Below are 23,662 nucleotides of genomic sequence, written 5' to 3' on the forward strand. Positions count from 1 at the left end.
CGTTTCGTTCCGGATGGCTGTGGGAAGTGTATTTCATAGTGAGGGACCGGGACGTGTAAACGATCTGCCTCCCATCCGAGATCATTTAATTCTTGGCACAGAAAATTTCTCTTGAGTGGATGAGCGAAGGCACAGGGATGGTACGTAGGGGCTGACCAGAGACTGAAGATATTGAGGGGCAGTTCTAGTTTTGATTTTAAACATGTAACTTAGGGCTTTGAATTTGATTCTGTTCTCCACCCTGAGCCAGTGAAGGTCTCGCAAATGACTTGGGGGCACCTTTTCTGCCAAGGGGCAAGCATTTGTATCTTTGGTTGTATCTATATAGCTGAAAGAGAATAAAAGCCCTGGGGATGGAATTCCAGAGTCACTACTTGACCCAACTATGTTTTCCTGTGGACAATGCTTGGTTACTAGGTTTCAAATCACTCCTCTGCCAAAAAATCAAGGAGACATCTGAAGGTAAAGAACTACTTTTAAGTGCCATATGAAAAGTAGAGTAAATGTTTGTAAACTAATATTGCCTTCTGACAGGAAATCTATGGACTGTGTGGCACAAACTGTGTCAGACCAAGGAAGGCTTCGGAAGGCCCAGTAAGGACGACAGAACACACTCCTGCCCCCCTTCCTTCCACACTCACCGGGAATGGTTTTCTCCCAGAGCCACAGCTATCCGGCAGAGCCCGTGTGAGGTCTCCATGTCTCCGCTCTGCACAGCCTGTCGGAGCTGGTCCTGCAAGGCCAAGACTTGGGGAATAATTTTCAGAAGAGTGTTTACATATCTAGGGAGAAAAGAGAGAAAGGACAAATAGTTCCATGTGATTAAGACAATCCATAATGCAGAAGAACACCAAAGGCAGCTTTCCTACAAAGCATTCATCAAGAAGCAGCAAGTGTATTCTACTGAAGTATTACAGATCACTGCTTTCTTTAGACGCTAAAGTACTTCTCGTTAAGCAGCAGTGCCGATAAGATGGATGCTGCAAAACACGTAAAGGATCACAATGATGAAGCCCAAGACAAAGCAAAGAACCACAGGCAGGTTTCACTGAGAATAGGGGAAGGAAAAAGAGCATTTACGATCTTCATTGTGGATAAGAAGGATTGATGTTAGCATTCCGGAGTAAAAATTGGTCTAGGTCTTAGTTAACTCTTCTCTAAATAAGCCATCTTATTATACCAGTTAGAAGGATCCTCTCTCCAGAACTACAGTCACCCTTCGTAAGAACTCTGACCAACACCAGAATCAAGACTGATAGCCCCCTCTAAGCATGCATTTCAGAACAATGGATCAACCACCTTCAAGTGGTCCAACCCCCAGCTGCCACACTGAGGACAGGCTTCCATTCCCCACAGCCTTCACTGGCTCACACTCAGAAAGGGAAGCCAGTCCGGGTTGCTATGCCTAACTAGTAAATCTCCATGTCAGAAAAAGATGCCTTTCCCTCACATCTCCGACATGCAGCCCGGCATCTGTTCAATAAGGATCCCAGACATTGTCCTGTCTCAGTATGATTTACTCCAGGCATTGTGTTTCCAGCTTCACATGTCGATGTTCTCCTGTAAGCAAACTAAAGGTCTGTTTTTTGCCTCATCAAGGCCCACTTGTTACTGGTAGACAATCCTGCAACACCGTAGTACATCTTTGGAAGATTGAGACCTCAATACAAGTAGTCCGTGTACCTTCAGAGATTAAATATACCTTCTACACTGATTATATTAGCGCTCTTATTAGCAATTTCATATTTTATTATTCTTTTGCAGCTAATGCTCAGATGTTTTTTCCCCACTTTTTGCTTCTCTGTCCCCACTCCTGTTCTACTTCCTTTACTGTCTCTATCCGTTGAGACTGCTAAACTCCCATCTCATGCGCACTTTTTCTAGTCTCGGTTACGTGACCGACTCTTCTTCTCTGACATCTAAGCACTATGACCTAACCCCAACGCCTAAGAGACACCCTGCTTTTTCAATCTTCTGTACTCTTAACATTTACCCTCTCTGCTCACTCATCTGCATTTACTACCCACACATCATTGTATGCTTTTCAAATTTCTTGGAATTGTTCTCCCATCCACTCCTATGCCTTCTCTTTCTTATTTTATGGTTATTTTTTCAACATTTGCAAACAAATCTGTGGTGTCTCCTCAGTGATTAAGGAATAAGTCAAAGTCTGACACACAAACATGGAACCACAGGGACAAGGCAGGTTTTAAGACCAACTAATACATACGTGTTTCAGGAGTTTATCTTTCAATGTTTTTAAATTGTGTTTATCTACATTTATGGGTGTTGACATGTCAAAGCATCCGAGCCCAGATTCCTCCTTATGCTGCTCAGCCTACTATCACCATATGGCGGAAACAGGTCACACACCTTTGAGTGAAATAATCCCTGTAAAATACAGAAGAGAGTATGCAGTGATTATTCCACATAAAGGTGTGTGACATATCTACTGTCAGGAGACAGTGCCCAAGGAGGTCCTAAAATCATGCCAAAATGTGCAACTGATTATGTTTTATATTTAGGGTAAGACTTATCTCACTCCCTCACTCGGCCTATGAGGCCTGCTCTGCAGTGCAGAAACCTATTTAAAAAACATAAGATGTAGACAACAGCTCACATTATTTGTATAGCATTGAAGCCATTAAACAAAAAAAAAAAGATTTACTAAAATCCCTCTATCCTATGTACCTGTAGTGCTAGAGGCACTCTTAAGGTTTGATACCACTTGATGACCTTTGACTACTAGGATTTTAATGGACTTTGGTGTTTCATTTTACCCCAGCCTGGATGTGTGACCTCCAGCATGTATTATGAAGTATTATGAAGTTCTTACTATTGGCTTTGACATGGCCTCATGTCATCCTGAATTCTGACTCTGCTTTGCTTGAGCTTTTCTGCGCGCACAGCCAGGCCCCCAGAGTGTTTGCAAGTTGGTTGGGTTATTCACGTTCAAGGTTGCTTTGTTTAGAAGAGTTTTTTAATGTACCGAACACTTTTGTAAGCTTCGTTAGGATAAAGGCTGAAACATGTGAGAATGTAGCGGGAACGTGGGAACTCCTTTTGCCCTGGAATACTTGAATGGAAGGTGGCCAATTCCAGTAAGTTTCCTTGGTGCAGAGGGAAGGACTCTTGAACAGTCTAGTGAGTTTTGAGACTATAAAGCCGGAGAGTGTTGACAGGCAGCTTGGCAGCTCACTTGTGGAGTAGACGTACTATCACAAGAACAATCTGAATTTGAGTCCTGATCGCGAGTCCATGCCTTGCTGTCAACTGGCTCCTCCAGCTTGAGCTGGCAAGGACGTCGAGTGAACGATAGGGTGAGGGGATTTGTTTCTGATGAATGCCATTGTGATGTGTGGCTGTTTGTGAGTGTGTATTCAGTTTCCAGTGCCTATGGTCATTTGAGGTGTTTTCATTGTGATGTGTGAATCAGAGTGCACATCCAAAGCTATCACTTGATGTATTTAGTTTATAGATCTTTCTGATTTCTTTCAGGACATCTAGTACGATTTGCTGCTAGTTTATTCATCATTATTATTATTATTCATGCACTTAACTGTTACATTTGGCAAGTGTGTAATTATTGCTTGCATATAAATATATATATCTCTATATACATTTGAATACTGTTCATTTGACATCTGGGAAAGCCTTCCTGTTAGAGAGCATTGCATAAATAAACCCCAAGCCAGATTTTAAAAAGAGAGTTTTTGATGTGTGTTCGATTTTATAAAGTGAAACCCCTTTCTCAGTGTTATGTTTTATATCTGCTACTTCATCAGGTGGGTGGCCGTTCTGGTGAGGGAGGAGGTCAAGAAAATGTGGAGTAAAATAATTGAACACCTCAAGATTTCCAATTGGACTTCTCCAGTTGTGAATACTAAGAAGAAAGATGGAAAGTTACGATTCTGTGTGGATTTAAGGAGACTAAATCAGAATTGTGACCGATAATTTCCCACTGCCCAACAGTAATGAATTACTCAAAGGAGAAAATTTTTTCCTAAGCTCGATCTGAGACATGCCTATCACCAAATACGTCTCCACCATCTTTCCAAGCCCCTAACAGCATTTATGATGATGGATTTGGGTGGTCATCTGCGGCAAGTGTCTTCGAGAGGATGATGAGAGATTTTTAGGGGTTTGGACAATGTCATCTATTTCCAGGATGACATATCAGTGTTTGGTGATGTGGTAGAGAGTCACAATGCAACGCTGAAGTTTACTTTGGATCGTTTGTCCAAATCAGGGATGGCAGACAAAATAAATGAGAATGTTTAGTGAAAGAGATTAAATACATTGGACACACACTTTCTGCTGATGGTGTCAGGCCTAAAAGGGACTTGATAACAGCTATTCGGTCTGCACCATCGCCTGAGGCAGAGGACCCAGCTCTAAAGACTCACTCCACTCCTCTACCTCTGATGAACCCCTCCAGCTGCCTGAGGCTGCGTAGTCCAACATGCTGCTTCGTTCTAGTCCTCCATCTCCAATGTCCCCCTCAGCCCCAGCTGCCTGAGGCAGCAGATGCAGCAGGGCCAGATCTGCTGCCTCACTCTGCGCCTCTACCTCCACTCAACCCAGCTACAGCTGCACCAGGTGAAAAATTCAGTCCGGCTACCCTGCTCCAGTCCGCAGACCTCTTACTTCCACTGTCCTCTGCTCCCAGCTGCCTGAGGCGAAACAAGTTTGGCTAACCTGCTCCAGTGCTCTCCTCTACCTTCCTCCAGTCCGTGGACCCCTACCTACACTAACCCCCTCCCCCCTTCCACCAGCTGCCTGAGGTGAAGGACCCAACTCTCCTACTCTTCCACAGTCCTCAGTCCTCTACCTCCACTGACCACTTCCTCAGCTGCCAGAATCAATGTAGGCAGCTCTGCTACCCTCCACCGGTCTTCAGACCTCTACCTCCACCTCCACTGACCCCTCCCTCAGCTGCCGGAGGCATAGGATACAGCCCAGCCACCCTGCCCTAGTCCTCTACACCTAACCCAGCTGCCCGAGGCGAAGGAGCTAGCTCTGCTACCCTGCTCCAGTCCTCAGTTCTCTACCTCCACTGACCCCTCCCCTTACTGCCTGTGGTGAAGGAGCCAGCTCTGCTACCCTCTCCCAGTACCACTACACAGACTTCTACCTCCACTACTGACCCCTTCCCCAGCTGCCGGCCAAGGCGAAGGAGCTAGCTCTGCTTCCCTACTCCAATTCTCAGTTCTCTACCCCCACTAATCCCTCACCTCACTTCCTGAGGCAAAGGAGGCAGTTGTGCTACCCTGCCAGTCTTCTACCTCCACTGACGCCCTCCCCTCAATTTCAGGCAATAGATCCAGCTCTGCTACCCTCCTGGAGTCCTCAAGTCTTCTACCTCCACTGACGCCCTCCCCTCAATTTCAGGCAATAGATCCAGCTCTGCTACCCTCCTTGAGTCCTCAAGTCTCTACCTCCACTGACAAGTCCCCCAGCTGCCTAAGGCAGGGTCACTATCTCTGCTCTCATGTTCTGATCTAGTGCTCTCCTCTACCTCCTTCACTGACTCATCCCGCAGCTGCTTGAGGCAGGGGTGCTAGCCATGCTCTGGTACCATGAGCCAGTGCTCTGCTCTACCTCCACTGACCCCTACCTAGCTGCCTGAGGCAGTGGTGCTAGCTCTACCCTCATGCCCTGATCCAGTGCTCTGCTCTACCTCCACTGACCCCTACCCAGCTGCCTAGGCAGGGGAGCTAGATCTGCTGTGATGCCCTGTTCCAGGGCTCCCCTCTACCTCCATTGCCTCCTCCAGCTGCTTGAGGCAGGGGTGCTAGCTCTGCACTCATACTGATCCAGTGCTCTCCTTTACTTCCACTGACTCCTAACCCAGCTGCCTAAGGCAGGGGCGCTAGCACTGCTCTGATGCCCTGCTCCTGGGCTCTCCTCTACCTCCATTGACCCTTCTCCCACCTGCCTGAAGCAGGGGCGCTAGCTCTGCTCTCATGCCCTGCTCCTGGGCTCTTCTCTACTTCCATTGACCCTTCTCCCACCTGCCTGAAGCAGGGGCGCTAGCTCTGCTCTCATGCCCTGATGCAGGGCTCTCCTCTACCTCCTCCACTGACCCTTCTCCCACCTGCATGAAGCAGGGGCGCTAACTCTGCTCTCATGCCTGATCCAGGGCTCTCCTCTACCTGCTCCACTTACTCCTCCCCCAGCTGCCCGAGGCAGGTGTGCTAGGTCTGCTCTGGTGCCCTGATCCAGGACTCTCCTCTACCTGCTCCAGTGACTCCTCCTGCAGCTGCTTGAGGCAGGGGCGCTAGCCATGCTCTGGTACCCTGCTCCAGTGCAATCCTCCACCTCCATGGACACCTCCCCAGCTGACTAAGGCAGGGGCGCGAGCTCTGCTCGGATGCCTTGATCCAGGGCTCTCCTTTACCTCCACTAACCCGGCCCCCAGCTTCCTGAGGCAGTGGCGCTAGCTCTGCTCTCTTGCCTCATTCAGGGCTCTCCTCTACCTCCACTAACTCCTACCCAGCGGCCTGAGGCAGAGACACTAGCTCTGCTCTCATGTACTGATATATGGCTCTCCTCTACCCCCCCCTGCTACCTGAGACAGTGGCGCTAGCTTGGCTCTCATGTCCTGATCCAGGGCACTCCTCTACCTCCACTGACCCCGCTCACAGCTGCCGGAGGCAGGGGTGCTAGCTCTGCTCTCATGCCCTGATCCAGGGCTCTCCTCTACCTTCTCCACTGACCCCTTCTCCCACCTGCCTGAAGTAGGGGCGCTAGCTCTGCTCTCATGCCCTGATCCAGTGCTCTCCTCTCCCTCCACCTACTCCTTCCACTGCTGCCTAGGCAGGGGAGCTAGATCCAGGGCTCTTCTCTACCTCCACTGACTCCTCCAGTTGCTTGAGGCAGGGCCGCAAGCTCTGCTCTCATGCCCTGATCCAGGGCTCTCCTCTACCTCCTACACTGACCCAGCTCAAAGCTGCCTGAGGCAGGGGCGCTAGCTCTGCTCTCATGCCTGATCCTGGGCTCACCTCTACCTGCTCCACGGACTCCTCCCGCAGCTGCTTGAGGCAGGGGCGTTAGCAATGCTCTGGTACCCTGATCCAGTGCTCTCCTCTACCTCCACTGACCACTACCCAGCTGCCTGAGGCAGGGGCGCTAGCTCTGCTCTCATGCCCTGATCCAGTGCGCTCCTCTCCCTCCACTGCTGCCTAGGCAGGGGAGCTAGATCAGCTGTGATACCCTGTTCCAGGGCTCTTCTCTACCTCCATTGACTCCTCCAGCTGCTTGAGGCAGGGGCGCTAGCTCTGTACTCATGTACTGATATAGGGCTCTCCTCTACTTGCCCCTGCTGCCCGAGGCAGTGGGGCTAGCTCTGCACTCATACTGATCCAGTGATCTCCTCTACCTCCACTGACTCCTCCCCAGCTGCCTAAGGCAGAGGTGCTAGCTCTGCTCCGATGCCTTGATCCAGGGCTCTCCTCTACCTCCTCCACTGACCCCGGTCCCAGCATCCTGAGGCAGGGGCGCTAGCTCTGCTCTGGTGCCCTGATCCAGGGCTCTCTCCTCTACCACCTCAACTGTCTCCGCTCCCAGCAGCCTGAGGCAGGGGCGCTAGCTCTGCTCTCATGCCCTGAGCCAGGGCTCTCCTCTACCTCCTCCACTGTCTCCGCTCCCAGCGGCCTGAGGCAGGGGCGCTAGCTCTGCTCTCATGCCCTGAGCCAGGGCTCTCCTCTACCTCTTCCACTGTCTCTGCTCCCAGCAACCTGAGGCAGGGGCGCTAGCTCTACTCTCATGTGATGATATATGCCTCCCCTCTACCCCCCCCTGACTGATGCATGGGCGCTAGCTCTGCTCTCATGCCTGATCCAGGGCTCTCCTATACCTCCACGGACTCCTCTCAAAGCTGCATGAGGCAGGGGGCTCGCTCTGCTCTCCTGCCCTGATCCAGGGCTCTCCTCTACCTCCTCCACTGTCTCCGCTCCCAGCGGCCTGAGGCACGGGCGCTAGCTCTGCTCTCGTGCCCTGATCCAGGGCTCTCCTCCACTGTCTCCGCGCCCAGCGGCCTGAGGTAGGGGCGCTAGCTCTGCTCTCATGCACTGATCCAGGGCTCTCCTCTACCTCCTCCACTGTCTGCGCTCCCAGTGGCCTGAGGCAGGGGTGCTAGCTCTGCTCTCATGCCCTGAGCCAGGGCTCTCCTCTACCTCCTCCACTGTCTCCGCTCCCAGCGGCCTGAGGCAGGGGCGCTAGCTCTGCTCTCATGCCCTGAGCCAGGGCTCTCCTCTACCTCCTCCACTGTCTCCGCTCCCAGCGGCCTGAGGCAGGGGCGCTAGTTCTGCTCTGATGCCCTGAACCAGGGCTCTCCTCTACCTCCTCCACTTACTCCTCCCCCAACTGCCCGAGGCAGGTGTGCTAGGTCTGCTCTGGTGCCCTGATCCAGGACTCTCCTCTACCTGCTCCAGTGACTCCTCCTGCAGCTGCTTGAGGCAGGGGCGCTAGCCATGCTCTGGTACCATGATCCAGTGCTCTCCTCTACCTCCATGGACACCTCCCCAGCTGCCTAAGGCAGGGGCGCGAGCTCTGCTCGGATGCCTTGATCCAGGGCTCTCCTTTACCTCCACTAACCCGGCCCCCAGCTTCCTGAGGCAGTGGCGCTAGCTCTGCTCTCTTGCCTCATTCAGGGCTCTCCTCTACCTCCACTAACTCCTACCCAGCTGCCTGAGGCAGGGGCACTAGCTCTGCTCTCATGCCTGATCGAGGGCTCTCGTCTACCTCCTCCACTGACCCCGATCCAAGCGGCCTGAGGCAGAGGCGCTAGCTCTGGTCTCATGCCCTGATCCACGGCTCTCCTCTACCTCCTCCACTGACCCCGCTCCCCGAGGCAGTGGCGCTAGCTCTGCTCTCCTGTACTGATATAGGGTTCTCCTCTACCTCCCCCTGCTGCCTGAGACAGTGGCGCTAGCTTGGCTCTCATGTCCTGATCCAGGGCACTCCTCTACCTCCACTAACCCCGCTCCCAGCTGCCTGAGGCAGGGGCACTAGCTCTGCTCGCATGCCTGATCGAGGGCTCTCGTCTACCTCCTCCACTGACCCCGATCCAAGCGGCCTGAGGCAGAGGCGCTAGCTCTGGTCTCATGCCCTGATCCACGGCTCTCCTCTACCTCCTCCACTGACCCCGCTCCCAGCTGCCTGAGGCAGTGGCGCTAGCTCTGCTCTCCTGTACTGATATAGGGTTCTCCTCTACCTCCCCCTGCTGCCTGAGGCAGTGGCGCTAGCTTGGCTCTCATGTCCTGATCCAGGGCACTCCTCTACCTCCACTAACCCCGCTCCCAGCTGCCGGAGGCAGGGGTGCTAGCTCTGCTCTCATGCCCTGATCCAGGGCTCTCCTCTACCTTCTCCACTGACCCTTCTCCCGCCTGCCTGAAGTAGGGGCGCTAGCTCTGCTCTCATGCCCTGATCCAGTGCTCTCCTCTCCCTCCACCGACTCCTTCCACTGCGGCCTAGGCAAGGGAGCTAGATCCAGGGCTCTTCTCTACCTCCACTGACTCCTCCAGCTGCTTGAGGCAGGGGCGCTAGCTCTGCTCTCATGCCTGATCCTGGGCTCTCCTCCACCTGCTCCACGGACTCCTCCCGCAGCTGCTTGAGGCAGGGGCGTTAGCAATGCTCTGGTACCCTGATCCAGTGCTCTCCTCTCCCTCCACTGCTGCCTAGGCAGGGGAGCTAGATCAGCTGTGATACCCTGTTCCAGGGCTCTTCTCTACCTCCATTGACTCCTCCAGCTGCTTGAGGCAGGGGCGCTAGCTCTGTACTCATGTACTGATATAGGGCTCTCCTCTACTTGCCCCTGCTGCCCGAGGCAGTGGGGCTAGCTCTGCACTCATACTGATCCAGTGATCTCCTCTACCTCCACTGACTCCTCCCCAGCTGCCTAAGGCAGAGGTGCTAGCTCTGCTCCGATGCCTTGATCCAGGGCTCTCCTCTACCTCCTCCACTGACCCCGGTCCCAGCATCCTGAGGCAGGGGCGCTAGCTCTGCTCTGGTGCCCCGATCCAGGGCTCTCTCCTCTACCACCTCAACTGTCTCCGCTCCCAGCAGCCTGAGGCAGGGGCGCTAGCTCTGCTCTCATGCCCTGAGCCAGGGCTCTCCTCTACCTCCTCCACTGTCTCCGCTCCCAGCGGCCTGAGGCAGGGGCGCTAGCTCTGCTCTCATGCCCTGAGCCAGGGCTCTCCTCTACCTCCTCCACTGACTTCTGCCCCAGCTGCCTGAGGCAGGGACACTAGCTCTGCTCTCATGCCCTGAGCCAGGGCTCTCCTCTACCTCCTCCACTGTCTCCGCTCCCAGCGGCCTGAGGCAGGGGTGCTAGCTCTGCTCTGGTGCCTGATCCTGGGCTCTCTTCTACCTGCTCCACGGACTCATCCCGCAGCTGCTTGAGGCAGGGGCGTTAGCAATGCTCTGGTACCCTGATCCAGTGCTCTCCTCTACCTCCACTGACCACTACCCAGCTGCCTGAGGCAGGGGCGCTAGCTCTGCTCTCATGCCCTGAGCCAGGGCTCTCCTCTACCTCCTCCACTGTCTCCGCTCCCAGCGGCCTGAGGCAGGGGCGCTAGCTCTGCTCTCATGCCCTGAGCCAGGGCTCTCCTCTACCTCCTCCACTGTCTCCGCTCCCAGCGGCCTGAGGCACGGGCGCTAGCTCTGCTCTCGTGCCCTGATCCAGGGCTCTCCTCTACCTCCTCCACTGACTCCTCCCCCAGCTGCCTGAGGTAGGGGCGCTAGCTCTGCTCTCATGCCCTGAGCCAGGGCTCTCCTCTACCTCCTCCACTGTCTCCGCTCCCAGCGACCTGAGGCAAGGGCGCTAGCTCTGCTCTGGTGCCCTGAGCCAGGGCTCTCCTCTACCTCCTCCACTGTCTCCGCTCCCAGCGACCTGAGGCAAGGGCGCTAGCTCTGCTCTCATTCCTGATCCAGGGGTCTCCTCTACCTCCTCCACTGTCTCTGCTCCACTGTCTCTGCTCCCAGCGGCCTGAGGCACGGGCGCTAGCTCTGCTCTCATGCCTGATCCAGGGGTCTCCTCTACCTCCTCCACTGTCTCCGCTCCCAGCGGCCTGAGGCAGGGGCGCTAGCTCTGCTCTCATGCCCTGAGCCAGGGCTCTCCTCTACCTCCTCCACTGTCTGCGCTCCCAGCGGCCTGAGGCAGGGGCGCTAGCTCTGCTCTCATGCCCTGAGCCAGGGCTCTCCTCTACCTCCTCCACTGTCTCCGCTCCCAGCGGCCTGAGGCAGGGGCGCTAGCTCTGCTCTCATGCCCTGAGCCAGGGCTCTCCTCTACCTCCTCCACTGTCTTCGCTCCCAGCGGCCTGAGGCAGGGGCGCTAGCTCTGCTCTCATGCCCTGAGCCAGGGCTCTCCTCTACCTCCTCCACTGTCTCCGCTCCCAGCAGCCTGAGGCAGGGGCGCTAGCTCTGCTCTCATGCCCTGAGCCAGGGCTCTCCTCTACCTCCTCCACTGTCTGCGCTCCCAGCGGCCTGAGGCAGGGGCGCTAGCTCTGCTCTCATGCCCTGAGCCAGGGCTCTCCTCTACCTCCTCCACTGACTCCGATCCCAGCGACCTGAGGCAAGGGCGCTAGCTCTGCTCTGGTGCCTGATCCAGGGCTCTGCTCTCCCTCCTCCACGGTCTCCGCTCCCAGCGGCCTGAGGCAGGGGTGCTAGCTCTGCTCTGGTGCCTGATCCAGGGCTCTCCTCTACCTCCTCCACTGTCTGCGCTCCCAGCGGCCTGAGGCAGGGGCGCTAGCTCTGCTCTGGTGCCTGATCCAGGGCTCTCCTCTACCTCGTCCACTGTCTCCGCTCCCAGCGGCCTGAGGCAGGGGTGCTAGCTCTGCTCTGGTGTCATGATCGAGTCCTCAGGCCTCTACTCTACCTCCACTGACCTCCACTTCCCAACATTCACTGGGAGCACTGAACGGCACTGGGAGCCACATTCCTACATATTCACAGACAGCAGTCTGCTGCCAGTGGCGGAGAGGTGTCATGGTTGCCATGGTGACCGGCGGAGAGGAAATGAAGGGGAAGAGATGGGACGGCCCCTGGAGAAGAGACACTGGCACTCATTTCCAAGGCTGCCTGTTACCCAGTCACTAAGGGACAGTGAGCTGGAAACCTGCAGGGGGATTTCACACTTCTGCCTGTGAAGCGGGCAGCCATCAACCACACCGAGAGCAGCAACACCGAAACACGACTCCTCAATACAAACGGAACGAGGACACGTACATTATAGCAGCTCTGTGGTGGACTAAATGAAAAATCAACCACACACACACAAGCACACACACTAAAACACACAGAGAATAGCAATACTGAAACACGACTCCTCAATACAAACGGAACGAGAACACGTACATTATAGCAGCTCTGTGGTGGACTAAATGAAGAATCAACCACACACACACAAGCACACACACTAAAACACACAGAGAATAGCAATACTGAAACACGACTCCTCAATACAAACGGAACGAGAACACGTACATTATAGCAGCTCTGTGGTGGACTAAATGAAGAATCAACCACACACACACAAGCACACACACTAAAACACACAGAGAATAGCAATACTGAAACACGACTCCTCAATACAAACGGAACGAGAACACGTACATTATAGCAGCTCTGTGGTGGACTAAATGAAGAATCAACCACACACACACAAGCACACACACTAAAACACACAGAGAATAGCAATACTGAAACACGACTCCTCAATACAAACGGAACGAGAACACGTACATTATAGCAGCTCTGTGGTGGACTAAATGAAGAATCAACCACACACACACAAGCACACACACTAAAACACACAGAGAATAGCAATACTGAAACACGACTCCTCAATACAAACGGAACGAGAACACGTACATTATAGCAGCTCTGTGGTGGACTAAATGAAGAATCAACCACACACACACAAGCACACACACTAAAACACACAGAGAATAGCAATACTGAAACACGACTCCTCAATACAAACGGAACGAGAACACGTACATTATAGCAGCTCTGTGGTGGACTAAATGAAGAATCAACCACACACACACAAGCACACACACTAAAACACACAGAGAATAGCAATACTGAAACACGACTCCTCAATACAAACGGAACGAGAACACGTACATTATAGCAGCTCTGTGGTGGACTAAATGAAGAATCAACCACACACACACAAGCACACACACTAAAACACACAGAGAATAGCAATACTGAAACACGACTCCTCAATACAAACGGAACGAGAACACGTACATTATAGCAGCTCTGTGGTGGACTAAATGAAGAATCAACCACACACACACACACTAAAACACAGAATAGCAATACTTTAAACACGACGATTCAATACAAACGGAACGAGGACACGCATTATAGCAGATCAGTGGACTAAATTACAAAACAACCACACACGCAATAAAACCACACAAATAACAAACACAACTCAATACAAACTGAAAAGGGCACGCACAGTATACCTGATCTGTGTACTAAACGACAAAACAGCCACGCACAACCAATAAATACTTAGAGAAAAGCAATACCGAAACACAACGACTCAATACAGACTGAAAGAAGACACGCCCACAATAGCTGATCTGTGGACTAAATGACAAAACAACCACACACACACATACTCAAAACATAGAGAGAACAGCAATACCTCCCCCAAAAAAACACTTGATGCAAACTGAAAGGGGACATGAGCATTGTACTTGATCTGTGTACTAAATGACAAAATAGCCACATGCACACGCAATGCAAACACAGAGAAAAACACTAAATAATAATGATTCAATACAAACTAAATGGGGACACGTGCATTATAGCAGGTCTGAGGACTAAACGACAAAACAGACAAACACACAATAAAACCGTCAGAGAATAGCAATACTGAAACATGACGACTCAATACAAACTAAACGGGAGCATGCGCGGTTTACCAGATCTGCTGACTAAATGACAAAACAAACACACAAGCAATAAAATACATGGGGAGCAGGAATACCGAAACACATCAACTCAATACAAACTGAACAAAGATACATACATTACAGCAGATCTGTAGACTGAATGACAAACCCCACGTATGCAATAAAACACACAGAGAACAGCAATACCGAAACAACGCGACTCAATACAAACTAAATGGGGACACGCATATTATAGCAGATCTGCGGACCACATGACAAAAAAAGCCAGACACACGCAATACAAACACACAGATGCTTAACAAACACGAGAGACACAATACAGCCACGCTTATATACACAAATGGATTACAAATTAAACAAACACATACTACTGACAAACAATAGCTGGACACACATGCAACACTAATCTAACACAACACAGCAAAAACAAATGGACCACAGCCAACTAAGAAATATTATCCCGAGTTACACAAAGACTCGATGTAGACACACAAATCCAAGATAAATGGACTCCACGCAGTCAGGCTAGGTACACAGATATTCACTACACAGGCACACCGTTGCCACAAGCAGCTGTTTAGAATTCATTCACACAAAGCTGTGGAAATGTTTACATTAAGAATGTGTGCCTCTACGATGAGAACGACTTGTTACAGGAGGAACCCAGGCTCAACAGACACCAGTCACCCATGCCAGCTCACTATAAAACATGTACACACAGCACTAGCAAACTAATCACCACAGTAAGCGCTGCATACATGCAAATCCAATGCAATGTCCCCTTAAGAGCACCAAGCTTGGATAGCATGCGCTTGAGAAATACACACACACACACACACACACACACACACACACACACCCACCCACCCACCCAGCAGGTAACGAAGACCTAACACAAACACACTAAACAAGTAGATTGTAACGATACAATATGGAATCTAGCGACACAGACATATACACATATACAGTCTGAATACCCTGGAGGGATGACTGACTGCCCCCGAGCTGCATGCTGTACTGCCACGCTAGCGAGAAAGTGAAACTCTGCTCCACAGCTCTCAAGCCTCCGATTCGTAGGAGCCAAGGAGAACTCCTGACCCCGGCACAAGCTGGTACTGGGGTGCTCGACCTCCATTGCTTGGAGGCCCCCCCCTCCCCCTTCCCTTCCCCTTTTTCGCTGTATCCAAACAGCGTCTATCCTTGGAGTCGCAAGAAACCCAATCACTGGACTCCTATAGGACTTCCCATACGATACACCCAGTCCTTTGCACAAACATGTGTTTACCCTGATGAAGACCTTCCACAACAAGTGCCACATAGAAGGTCGAAACGCGTTGGTTTCTAGAGGAGGCAAGCCGTATTAAGAACTCCAAGGAACAAGATTGACGTCAAGTCCCTATAAAAAACACTTGCCCGACACCCAAGTACAGTGTCATAAACCTGTTCCCTACTGTCTGGAGGCTTCCTCCTATTGGCACTCAAAAAATACTGTTAGTCTGTGAGGACTAAAAGAATAGGTCCCAGGTATCTTATATGAAATGTGTAGGACTCCCTTTGCTTGTTGATTATTTCACATTCCGTTATTCAAAAAGTATTATTTAGAACTGTCTTTGTCTTTCCATGTAAATATTGTTGTTGCACATGATTGTCCAATTGTCGATTTGGTCTTAATTGTTAAGTGTTTCTAAATGTTTTTTGTAATCTGATTTAAAGTTGTACAGCACTGAACAGACCTTGATGAAAAAGATAAAACTTAGCCCATGAATATTACATGTACAAGGTGGAAAATAAAAATCCACTTTAAGAAGTCGACCCCTTGATTTATGGTGACAGAGGTATCATTTGTTATTAGTCTTTGGATTCCAACCTCTGTTTACCTTAAATGAATCAATCCCCTGTTGTTTATATAACAATTGAAAGACAGGCACATACTCAAATATATACATAAACTCAATGCGCATAGCGCAAAACATATGCAAAACCCAAAAGTCTGTGCTCAACACGCTAACACATGCAGCGTAGCATGCCTGCTGTTCAGCATGGCTAATAGTTAGTGGAGCGGTGAGTCGTAGAGTGCATTGGAGTAGTGTAGAGTGGAGTGGCATAGACTGAATTGTTGAAGAAAGGAGTGGAGTGGCGTAGAGTGGACTGTCAGAGTGGAGCAGCATGGAGTAGTGTCGTAGACAGGAATGGAGTAAAGTGTCAGAGTGGAGTGGCATATAGTGGAGTAGAGTAGACTGTTTTGGAGTGGCATAAAGTGAAGCAGAGTGGAGTGTCCCAAAGTGGAGTAGAGTTGAGCGGTGTGGTGAGGTATGTCGTAGAGTGTCTTGGATTGGAGGGACATAGATTGGAGGGGAATAGCGTGGAAGGGCATAGAGTGGAGGGGCATCCGAGAAGTGTTGTGGCAGAGTGATGTGATGTTGCATGTCAGAGTGGAGTGTTGTAGAGTGGAGTGGTGTAGAGTGGAATGGCGTACTGTGGAGTAGGCCTGGTGTAGTAGTGCACTGCCATTACAGGCAACACATTTTCTATTGAAATGACAATTACATTTACACAAACATTCAGTTTTACTGATAAAAGTATACAGCGCACAACCAATGTGTGGAATTGTCATCACCAAGCGTATTGATTTGTTTTGATCGTATTAAAATATTTGTTTCCTCCACACTTAAAAAAAGGGCTTCATTTTTGCTTTTCTAATCCAGGTATATTCTGAAATATCTGCACAGTTAATTTACAGACATTTACATGTTGTGTGCTAGGAAAAGCCTTTTCTTTCACAGCAAGACAGTCAGACAAATCCTCTCTCTTTGAAATCAGAGGAAAAAAAGTAAACACCAACCTCCCTTGGAAGCCAGAGCCTGACATTTGACCTCGGTCTATGAATGCACAGCAAATGTGACAAGATAAACATAAGATTTAAAGGCCTGTTTATAAAAGTGAGTACTTGTGCAAAAATTCAGTAAACAGGCCATGCTCCTCAGGAGGGGCGAACTCAAGCTGGACAGCTTAAAACAAATAAAGCCAGTACATAGAAAGCAACCAATGTGAGTTACAAAACACAAAGTCAAATGGTAAGCAATGGGCAGAATGCATTCCCAGGGTAGCTTTCAGAATGTCCCTGGAAGTTGTTAGCTGTGCTGTCTGGTAGGCTTCGACCTAAAAAGGTCATTGATGGCAGAAAGGTTCAATGGTATCTGTTGGAATACTATCCTGGGCAGCCAAGTCTCAGGCAGATGGATAACAATGAACTAACATTAGAGCAGATCGCAAGAGGCCAAATTATTGATGGTGTATTGTTCCTCAACCTAGGGACTTTACGTGTTCCACTGATTCATTACGGATGGTCTCCCATGGGCGACCCGAACATCCATAATTATTTTCTCTCTACTCCACATACAGTAAAGTCCAGTACACATAAACATTCTTGAAATGTTCCTTTTAACTGATTCAGCACTGGTGAAGGTTCTCCATGGCAACCTGAAGATCCATGATTCTTTACACCCTCCCCCACATCTAGTAAACTCCAACCCCAATCACCATTATGGCAGCTGAGACAGTGTTGCTAGTCTTCAATGCCTCCAGCTTTGCTAAAATAGGAATATGTTTAGTTTCATCTATGATTTAGTTCATTTCTTCCAAGTCCTCCCCCTACCTTTCATGTTCTTTTTTATCCTTCCAGGAGTCTGATAATTTATCCCTTCAAGATGTTGAGGTTACCTCATCGCCAAGATTCCTTCTGCAGTATTGAGTGCTACCTAAAGACCTTTTGTCGGGGTAGACTTTTATAAAAGTTCCTCTTACAAGAACCCACTTGAAGAGACAACTTCATTACTAATATCAAAGTGCTAATTCTTGCAGACAACATACATAACAAAGAGGTCCCTCATTCTAGTCTTCAGTCTAATAGTTACAGACTTGGCTCTTGCCAAGGGAATTCGGTAATACTTAGTGGGATTACCAAACCTCCAGGAAGATGACCTCAGCATGGTGACCAATGCCGCCCACAACCACAGGTACAACAATGTTCTCACTTTCATTCTCTTCCACCACACGGGCCTTCTCAGATTTATTCTATCTGCTTCATGCTGAATTGCAAGTGCACCTCTTTATCTTTGTGGATGGGCAGAGCTCCAGCTTCTGAGGGATGCATTACTTTTTAAATCGAAAGATGGGTTCTTTGATGCCATTTATTCACTTCTGCCTCCCAAAGTCGTTTAACAGGTGAAAAGAGGGGCTGGGTGCACCGCACGCCTGACTCCACTCCCACCGCACGCCTGACTCCACTCCCACCGCACGCCTGACTCCACTCCCACAATGTGATTAAGGCACAATCAATTCTGATTTTAGGATCCTGTTAAGCCTGGCACGTAGATGTCATCTAGAATGCCCAGCTTGCAATGACTTCTAGTTACAGCAGGGAGTTTCACCATGGCTTCCATTAGTCAGCTTACAAGCCTGGTTATGGGAGGACTAAATACGGTAGCAGCTGGTTACATTTCACCCTCCGGTTCTGATATCAGTCACCGCATGATATTCGGTCCGATCCAGGAGCCCATTGGATTATGAGATCTGCTTACGTTACAGACAGTTATGGTTAAACACATGTTCAGTGACATCCTTGCATGTTTCCTCCCTTTGGAAAGGTCACAGGCCAGAGTTTTAACTTGGCCCTTGAGACTCCAACCATGGAGTGGTTACATGAGTATTAGTGCTCCTCGTGGGCATTACCTCAGTCACCAGGGTTAGTGGCTGCGATGCAGATTTGCATAATCACAAGGTAATCATACACACTCTACACGTGTATTCCACAACAAGAAACTTTGGACTCCATCAAGAGTCTTTTGGAAGCACGTAACCTGAACAGCATGACCCCTGTCAACTTCATTATGGAGTGTGCCAGAATAGCGATGACAGAGAACTTTTTTAGATTCGAAGACCAGATCTTTCTCCAGATCTCTGGCACCTCCATGGGGAGCGTCTTTGCGCCCAGCCTCGCCAACCTCTACGTTCATCTGTTTGAACAAAATCATGTACTGAACCACAGCAACCCCTTTCGTCAACATCTGTGTTGGACAGGCCACACGAAGGGCTTGCTCCCTCCCCGCACGATAGGGCCCAAGCTCCGGCCCGCCAGGCGTGACCCACGAAAAGCACCTGCACCCCGTCTCCCGACGGAACTTCTGCCCTCGGACCTCCATGCATCACGGGCCCCAGCCCCACCGGCTTCCCCGGCCGGGTCAAGCCGCCATCTTGGGCCCTGCACCACGAGGCCGCGTGGCCTCTCCCCGACCCTAACCCTGGGCCTGGCCGGCCCCGACATCCCGGCACCACCATCCACCCAGGAGGTGAGCGGACCACTTGGCAGGTCAATGGGAGAACGAAGCGTCAAGAGCTCTTCCCCCGCCAGGTGCCGATCGCCTCCAGCTCCCCCAGGCGCTGGCTCCACCCCCTGCTGGGTGTCTGGACACCTTCATCCCGGACCCTCCGACCTCCAAGTGCGAGGGCCCGGACATCAAAGGGCGCCTGCCCTATAACTGGAGCAGCTCCGGAGCAGGAGGCCAGTTGTATCCTGGAGTCGAGAGACACCGAGAGAACTCAGCCTTGACGGACTACTGGCGCTGCCGTAGCCCTATCTTGCGAACTATCGTCCTGCCTGCTGGCGCTGCCGCGGCCTTCTGCAACATCCATCCTCGTCGGGACCTGCTGGCGCTGCCGCGGCCCGTTGTAACGACCATCTTCACCGGGACCTGCTGGCGCTGCCGCGGACCGTACCTCGACCATCTTCACTGGGACCTGCTGGCGCTGCCGCGGACCGTGTACCGACCATCTCTACCGGGACCTGCTGGCGCTGCCGCGGCCCGTACCAGCTACACCACCAAGCTCGAGGATTGTGGGCTAACCATCATCTCATCCGAACTACCTGACTGGTAAACAGACTGTCCCGCTTCCCCTTCCCTATCCTAAGAGACCTAAACCGAGGGGACCCCTGAGTCCAGACCTCCTTGTACTATCTCATCGTACCTTAAGAAGTGCATATAAAGAACACTAAATCTTATCCTTGTGTGGTGTCTGTCTGTGGGGGGGAAGTCACTTGTCTGTACGATCGCTGGAGACGGCTCTCCCCGGAGACCTCTCCCCCTGACCTCGGCCGACCCTCCCGGTCCGTCTAACATTGGTGGCCAGCGGCGCGATCCGAATCAACGCGTAATCGTACAGAGAGTAGCTTACCCCACGACAAAACCACGATGTCGGCCAAAGATAGCGGTTCCACTGAAAAATTCCAAATGGATAAGTTAGAAGAATACAGCCACCGCGAACTGAAACAATTCTGCATGGAACTAGGCATTGCTACCACCGGCCTGAGTACCAAAGATGATTTGAAGCACGCCCTTGAGTCGTGGACAGAAACTGGGATCGCAGGGCCCTCCGACCGAAACAGTGTCGCACCAGAGGGGAACGCCACGGCTCCCGAGGAGCGGGGAACGGGCCTCTCGCAGGAGGAGATCCAGGAAAGGGAAAGAACCAGATTACACGAGTTGGAAATGGCACGGCTCAAGATGGACGGTGAACTCAAGTTAGCCGAGCAGAAACTAAATCTAGAGCATCTGCGGCTCCGAGAGGAGCGTGAAGAAAAGCAGAGACAGAGAGAGCTTGAGGAAAAAAGAATAACACTCTAACACGAGCGCAAACTGGCGGAAATAGAACTTCGGAAACAGAATAAAGAATCGGGGGTGCCTGAGAGACCGCACACCCCGGGGCCAACCGAGAAAAAAGTACACATCCCCAAGGATGTTGTCCGCGAGTATGTCCGAGAAGACGACATACAACAGTGGTTCAAAGCCTACGAGATCGCCATGACCTCCCACCGGATCGACCGGAGTGATTGGGGAGCCGGACTATGGGGGAGGTTCGTCAACGAAGGTCGCGATGCCCTGCTACAGCTCCCAGATCACCAAATGTCGTCCTACGACCACATGAAGGCTGCCCTCCTCACCCGCTACGGCCTCACACCCGAGATGTACCGCCAGAGGTTCAGAGATTGCACCCGGATCCCGGGTACAACTTGGGTGGAGTACGTTAACTATTTCAGCCGTGCCTTCGAGGGTTGGATCAAGGGGAGCCATGTCACGACCTACGAGCAACTCTTTAACCTTATGGTATGGGAGCACCTGTCGAACAACTGTTTCGTCGAGCTCAGGCAGCACCTCCTCGACAGCAAGCTGACTGACCCCCGGCAGCTCGCCGCCGAAGCTGACCGATGGGAAAGCACCCGAGTAGGCCGGAGAGGGCCACACGAGCAGAGCCGAAGCAACCTAGGCCAGCACCGTCCTCGGGGAGGAGGAGGAGGCCAGGGGCGAGGGAGAGAAGCCTGGCCGGCAACCCCCGTGGCCAGCACCCCGCCTCCGGCCGGCCGGGGCAACCCCCCGATGCGTCCTGGGTTCCGAGCCAACGTCACGTGCCACCGATGCCAGCGGGTCGGCCACTACGCCAATGACCCGAGCTGCCCGCAGAACCAAACACCCAAGCCCCGCCAGGTAGCTGCCGCCGCCCTGGGGGAAGAGCGACTATCAGAGGAACAGGAAGAGTATGAGCCGGCCCAGCAAGAGTGGGAACCGGCCGCCATGGTCCTGGCGTGCCTAGGGGGAAGAGACATGGTCCCGCGGGCTCCCCTACCCGCTAACACCAGGAAATACGGTCAGTGGGTGACCATTAATGGACATCGGGCCGAGGCCTTGCGTGACACAGGCGCCAGTGTGACGGCCGTCCGCTGTCACCTGGTGAAGCCCGAGCAGATCCTGCCGAACATTCTCTGCCCCGTCCGCTCAGCCGACAATTCTGAAAGTATGTGTCAAATGGCCTGCGTCCCATTCGAATGGGGAGGGGTCTCCGGCCTGTTGAAGGGGACGGTCCGGGACGATGCCCCCGTGGACTGCCTCCTGGGGAATGACCTCGAAAGTTCCCCGTGGGCCACCGTCGAGAGAAGAGAGCACCTGGGGATGCTGGGCCTCCCGGACTGGGCCTGCATAACCACCCGGTCCATGGCCGCCCATGCCGTCCCCCGATCAGAAGAACCGGAATGGCCAGCACCTCCGCCCCCGGTCGCCCCAGTAGAAGACAACGACGAGGCCAGCCCCCCAGAGCCAACGACCGAAGGGGACGCACAACCCCAGGACTTTCCCGGCCTGGCTCAGTGGCGTCAAGGAGGGGGGCCCACCCAAGAACAGTTCCGCCAGGAACAAAAGACCTGCCCCTCCCTCGAGGGACTCCGCCAACAAGCCAGCGCCCAGAACGCAGGGGACTCCACCGGATCTCACTGGGTCTACTGGGATAACGACCTGCTATACAGCGAACAAAGAATCGCGGAGCTAGGGGCCGGTCGAGTGCTGGTGGTACCTCTCCGCTTCAGAGACTTCCTACTCAACCTGGCCCACGATGTCCCCCTGGCTGGACACCTGGGCCAGGACAAAACTTACAGTCGCCTAGTGACCCACTTTTTCTGGCCGAAAATGAGGAACGACGTCCTGAACCACTGCCGGTCCTGCCCCACATGCCAAGCCAGCGGGAAGAGTGGTCGGAAGCTGAAAGCCCCTCTGCAACCCTTCCCTGTGGTCACCACCCCGTTCGAAAGGGTAGGAATAGACATTGTGGGGCCTCTGGACCCCCGCACGGCACAGGGACACAGGTTCATCCTGGTACTAGTGGACCATGCCACCCGCTACCCCGAGGCGGTGCCCCTACGGACCGTGACAGCTCCGGTGGTTGTCCGGGCCCTAATGGGGATCTTCTCCCGGGTGGGCTTCCCCCGAGAAGTCGTCAGCGACCGAGGCACGAACTTTATCTCCAAATACATGAAGTCCCTCTGGCAACAATGCGGGGTCACCTACAGATTCACGACCCCCTATCACCCCCAAGGGAACGGACTAGTGGAGCGTTTTAACCGCACTCTCAAGGGGATGATTGGGGGATTGGAAGAGCCCCTCCGTCGCCAGTGGGATGTACTACTCCCGTGCCTCCTCTTCGCCTACCGAGAAGTCCCCCAGAAGTCCCTCGGCTTTAGCCCTTTCGAACTCCTGTACGGGCACCCTGTGCGAGGGCCCCTCAGCCTAGTCAAGGAAGGTTGGGAGATGGCCCCCCTAAAGACCCCTCCAGACGTCTTCAAATACCTCCTGGCCCTACGCAATCAGACCCGGCGCTTCAGAGAGATGGCCAAGGCGAACCTCGAGGCCAGCCAGGAGGACATGAAGAGATGGTATGATCACAATGCCTCCTCCGTTGAGTTCGAGCCGGGTCAACAAGTGTGGGTGATGTCCCCCACCGAACCATGTGCCTTGCAAGATAAGTGGACGGGGCCCTTCAAAGTGGTCGAGCGCAAAAGCCCCGTCACTTACCTCATCGACATGGGGACCTCCCGAAACCCCCTTCGGGTCCTCCACACCAACCGACTCAAACCACACTTTGTGCGCTCAGAACTCAGCCTCCTGATGGCTACGGACAGTGGGGCAGAGGAAGACTCCGAACCCCTCCCGGATCTCCTGAAGACTCAGGAGAATGACGGCTCCGTGGACGGGGTCCGACTCTCTGACGCCCTCACCTCGGAGCAACGCCAGGACTGCCGAAACCTCCTGCTGCGGTTCGCTGCACTGTTCTCCCTCACCCCCGGGGTCACCCCGTGGTGTTTGCACGACGTGGACACCGGGGACAGTCCCCCTATTCGACAC

The 23,662-nt window shown here is 52.6% G+C and overlaps 1 protein-coding gene across 2 annotated transcripts in view; it reads right to left on the reverse strand.

The window, feature by feature from the left end:
• IPO13 (importin 13) overlaps positions 1–23,662 on the reverse strand; it is a 560,046-nt gene that overhangs the window by 311,806 nt on the left and 224,578 nt on the right. For both annotated transcript variants that reach the window (XM_085602928.1, XM_085602929.1), the window contains one exon: positions 642–782. In XM_085602928.1, the coding sequence (XP_085459054.1) occupies positions 642–782 (141 nt within the window). The remainder of the gene's footprint in view (positions 1–641; positions 783–23,662) is intronic.

Source organism: Triturus cristatus, chromosome 4_2 (assembly GCF_964204655.1).
Source record: "Triturus cristatus chromosome 4_2, aTriCri1.1, whole genome shotgun sequence".
NCBI lineage: Eukaryota > Metazoa > Chordata > Amphibia > Caudata > Salamandridae > Triturus > Triturus cristatus.